The sequence below is a fragment of the Etheostoma cragini genome, chromosome 5 (genome assembly GCF_013103735.1).
Source record: "Etheostoma cragini isolate CJK2018 chromosome 5, CSU_Ecrag_1.0, whole genome shotgun sequence".
NCBI classification, from domain to species: domain Eukaryota; kingdom Metazoa; phylum Chordata; class Actinopteri; order Perciformes; family Percidae; genus Etheostoma; species Etheostoma cragini.
The window spans coordinates 27304269-27309381 of NC_048411.1; the positions used below are offsets into that span (position 1 = coordinate 27304269).

The 5113-nt window shown below is 40.1% G+C and overlaps 2 protein-coding genes across 5 annotated transcripts in view; one reads left to right on the forward strand and one right to left on the reverse strand.

The window, feature by feature from the left end:
- sh2d3cb (SH2 domain containing 3Cb) overlaps positions 1-3308 on the forward strand; it is a 38850-nt gene extending 35542 nt beyond the window's left edge. For both annotated transcript variants that reach the window (XM_034871172.1, XM_034871173.1), the window contains one exon: positions 2768-3308. In XM_034871172.1, the coding sequence (XP_034727063.1) occupies positions 2768-2937 (170 nt within the window). In that variant the 3' untranslated portion in view covers positions 2938-3308. The remainder of the gene's footprint in view (positions 1-2767) is intronic.
- The window catches only part of LOC117944407 (UDP-glucuronosyltransferase 2A2-like), a 23943-nt gene that overhangs the window by 13007 nt on the left and 5823 nt on the right, over positions 1-5113 (reverse strand). The window lies entirely within an intron of this gene.

Consider the following 5113-nt stretch of genomic DNA (forward strand, 5'->3'; position numbering starts at 1 on the left):
TTTCCAAAGCTTTGGGAATCCAGCGAACCACAGTGAGAGCCATTATCCACAAATGGCCAAGACATGGAACAGTGGTGAACCTTTCCAGGAGTGGCCAGCCGCCCAAAATTACCCCAAGAGCGCAGCGACGACTCATCAAAGAGGTCACAAAAGACCCCACAACAACGTCCAAAGAACTGCAGACCTCACTTGCCTCAGTTAAGGTCAGCGTTCATGCCTCCACCATCAGGAAAAGACTGGGCAAAAATGGCCTGCATGGCAGAGTTCCAAGGAGAAAACCACTGCTGAGCAAAAAGAACATCAAAGCTCGTCTAAATTTCTCCACAACACATCTTGATGATCCCCAAGACTTTTGGGACAACATTCTGTGGACTGATGAGACAAAAGTGGAACTCTTTGGAAGGTGTGTGTCCAAGTATATCTGGCGTAGAAGGAACGCTGCATTTAATAAAAAGACGATTATACCAACAGTAAAATATGGTGGTGGTAGTGTGATGGTCTGGGGCAGTTTTGCTGCTTCAGGACCTGGAAGACTTGCCGTGATAAAAGGAACTCTGAATTCTGCAATCTACCAAGAGATCCTTAAGGAGAATGTCCGACCATCTGTTTGTGTACTCAAGCTGAAACGAACTTGGGTTCTGCAGCAGGACAATGATCCTAAACACACCAGCAAGTCCACCACCGAATGGCTGAAGGAAAACAAAATGAAGACTTTGGAGTGGCCTAGCCAAAGTCCTGACCTGAATCCTATTGAGATGTTGTGGAATGACCTTAAAAAGGTCGTTCATGCTCGAAAACCCTCTAATATAACTGAATTAGGACAATTCTGCAAAGATGAGTGGGCCAAAATTCCTCCAGGACGCTGTAAAAGCCTCATTGCACGTTATCGCAAACGCTTGGTTGCAGTTGTTGCTGCTAAGGGTGGCCCAACCAGTTATTAGGTTTAGGGGGCAATCACTTTTTCACACAGGGCCATGATGGTTTGGATTTTTTCTTCAACTTTAATAATAAACACCTTCATTTACAAATTGCATTTTGTGTTTACTTGTGTTGTCCTTGACTATTGTTTAAATTGGTTTGATGTTCCAAAACACTTAAGTGTGACAAACATGCAAAGGAACAGGAAATGAGGAAGGGGGCAAACACTTTTTCACACCACTGTATATTCAACCGTGGCTAACATCTGATGGGCTGGGGAGCACCCTCTTTTCATAAAGCTGTAATTATCAGTCTACTCGAGTTCTGAGACAGGGGATTGCACTCGTAGCAGACAAGGATGCCACACACATAGCTATGGAGACCAACTTTAACATAATCATGTCTTTTCAGCTTCCAAACATTTCATGCCTTCAATCGGTTACAGGGTAGGCATTTACAGTAACATTAAACATTTGAATTTTCTGCTAATTCTTTCAAGCCGTCAGTGAAATCGGTCCCAACTTGCTCAGCTATACCCTTCTCTGCATCGCGTGTGTAATTGGCAAATCACTGTTGGAATACAATTCAAAATTTGATTTACTGTTTCCCACAAGAAAAAAAACCCTGCGCCAATCAGATTGCGTGCTTTAAACTCATCTGGTAGTCACGCCTCTGGGTGCACCTGAGTTTATCAATGTACACTTTGTCATCCAAAGTGCTACCATGCGTGCCCCTTCTTGCTGGGAATGGGACATGTTAAGGTGCTGTTTGTGGAGCCTGGAAGATATTGAGCTGCCTCCATACAGTCACCATACATCAGCTCTACTGGCGCTTTGATTAACAAACCTTGAGGTTAAGTAGTCACCTATGTTGGTAGTGATGTCAAAACCAAGAAGAGTGTACACTTTCCCCCGTCCTGCTCTCAAGAAACAGGTGTAATTACCTGAAACGATTTAAAAAAAATGTTTTCATTTTAGGGATGAGGTTTACAGAAGGCATGTGTAAACTGACTACGGAGATATTGTAAACCTGTGGCATCAATGTGGTTGTTCAATTTGAACTGCAAACTACTCATTCATAGTATCCAGCATTCTTCAGGCTACTCTCTGATAGTACACGGCATTCTTCAGACTACTCAATAGTGTCTGGAATTCATCAGACTACTTATGAAATAGTATCTGGCATTCATCGGACTACTTATGAAATAGTGTCTGGCATTCATCAGACTAGTGTAGTATCTGGCATTCAGCAAATCTGTCTAGGCTCGCAATATCATTCACATGAATTTCTGCCCAATTTAAATTAAAACCAAGATGTCTTACCCTCACAGATCCAAAAGAAATTTAGTTTTGAGGCCCAGTTTCTGGTCTTTGGCCATACGTTGGGTTCATACAACATCAAATTTTATTCTTAATCCTCACAGTACAATGTAGTAAAATTCTATAACTGCACTTTGATTTCAGGGATGTGATGGTTTGGCCTCTTGAATCATGCTAGGTTATATATATTGTTTACAGTTAAAATGTGACAATAATGTTCAACCAACAAGCAGATGGAACGTTCATATGACTTCCATGCATGTATGGTCACAAGTGTGTTAAGTTATTTATTTCAATGTATAATCAGCATGTACATACCTAAATATCATTTGTTTTCAAAAGTAATTATGCTAATCATTTTAGGTTATTAGATACATTTATATTTTAATTTGTACTTTCCTTTGTAGTTTCCCCGGAAGCAAGTAATTTGTAATGTGGACAGGATTTAACTGAAGTGCTCAAAACTTATCTGTACTTTTTAGAGCTGAAGTGCTCATAGCATAGCTAATAAGGTGATGTTGATGTTGCAGGACTCCTGGAGCAGGCGGAGATCCTGGAGCTCTTCCTGACCGACTTCCAGATGAGGCTGCTGTGGGGGAGCAGGGGAGCCGAGGAGAGCCAAGCTTTGCGATATGCCAAGTTTGACCAGGTGCTGACAGCCTTGTCCAACAGGCTGGAGCCGCCTGTCCGACCGTGCTGACCCAATATCTATTTTTAATGACTTAGTTTTTTCTGGAAGAGCTCAGAAACACCTAGATGCAGAAGATGGTGGAGGGACTGGAAGTATAAAAGTAGTCCAGCACCCTGGAGGACAGAAGATGCAAACCAAGAAGCTACAAAATGTACAGTCCACCTGGACGCCACAGGTCTTGCTTTGGTGTTTTTCTTTTGTCGATCTGTATTTTTGATTACCAATATCTGTATTCTTAACACAACTTTAATGTTTCAAAGTGGCGATTCCAGAGAAGTACAGGAAGTATCCAACAAGGAACCAAAAATGTGAACGAAAGATAAGTGTAAATATGCGACACTGTGCCAGGTTATGAGGTGGTACGGTGTTTTTGTTCTGCAGAAAAAAACAGGAAGTTGTTCCGTTTTCTCTGGTGGAAACGTCTTCTGTGATGAGATCATGCCTCTTAGCTTAATGTATAGCAATGTTTTTATGTCTGCCTGAAGGCTGGACCTTCCCTAAACCTAAAACTGTACTGTATGTCATAGTTTACAACCCAATAACAGAATAATATTGTTTTTACATTTCCTGTTTATTGTATAAATTGTATCGTAAATGTGTTAATCATTAGGATTTTCTAATTTAAAGTGAGTATTTAATGTTATGGGTTGTGATTACCATTATGTGAAGTGGAAGTGACTGAACTAAAAGTGAAATAATTCTAACCACACAAGAACAGCACACAGGCAAAATGTATTTACATCTTATAAATGTCTAAAATTGAGTTGAAATGTGAAATGTAAATAAAGCAGTTTACCTTACTGTCTAGCTAGTTTATTGGATGAATGTGTCACAAGGAGAGTAGCGAGACTTGGACCCAATTGCAGAGTTCCAAGTTTATTAACAAAAACAAACAAAAAGTGTGCAAAGGATGGCAGAGCAAGAAATTTACACACGAGTAATCTCAAATCACAATTAAAGTTTTTAAACGCTTCAGATGTTATTTGCTGTCAAAGTGGCACAAAAAAGAAAGGCAGTCAATGGATTTTGAAACAGATGCTTTCTGGGTCATGATGTCCCATATGTCACTTTATTCTGTGTTCATGGACGCCGTCCTTAAAGTAGAAAAACTACTAACTGACCGGTTGTCTTTAGGAGAAGGTACGTTTTGTTAGGGCTGCTGCTGGTTGCACCCTATCTCTGCTCTCCTCCCCTCTGTCTGTCCTTGATTACAGGAGTGAAGCCTGGTGTGCTGGAGTCAGGGTTCCAGCTGCAGCCAATCAAATCCCATCACCTCTGCTTCAAATACCCGGTCAACCAAACGCTCCTTGTCATATCATAGTTTAGGCAAAAATGTTAGTCTTACGCTCTGCACCCTGGATTACTATTGGATTTGTTTTGGACTTGGCTTTTCACTATTGCATCCCGACATTGGACACTGGAATAAACCTGTTACACTATAATTCTGGTCTTCGTATTGTCTGCATTTCGGGTCAACCTGTTTCCACATGTGACGCATTTGTTTTTTCTATCTGCCAGCAGGAAGCCAAATGGCAGCCATAATTGGCCAAAAGTTGTCAGAAACCAAAAAGTCCTAACAAACATTGTTTGTACTTCATGACTAACACCAATAGTAATACTTATACACTTTCGGTTTAGGGACAAATTGCACCTTTATCTTAAAATCAAGTACAATTTAATAATAAGGTTTTGTATTGAAAGTAAACTAATCACTTCCCCATTACCACCTGTATAGGTGACTAGCCCATGAATGTTAGAAATAAACAAAAACAAACGCAACAGACTCAAATTTGTCAATATCAGAGCACTTTACGGTTCTCTTCTGCTCATACGCCTCCATGTCAAACATAAAGACACCCATTTCTACAGGGACAAGAAAACTGCATGATATAAAATCATGTTTTGCCTAAATTTAAACTTTGACCTAGTATGTTTAAAAGAGTAGATAGTTTGTTGATATTTCGGCATCTTTAGCCTAGTGAAAAATATGAGCTAGTTATTCAGAATTGGAGGTTTAACTGTGTATCTAACATGACAACAACACACTAAACTCACTAAAAGACACAAATTGAATCCTCACCCAGCCCTATTCTGTAGAGTGTAGACAATCACAAGATTTGTCTGCCAGTGTTTTTTTTCAAGAAAAAAAAGGAATCTTTAAAAACAATCCTGGATATGGAAAACC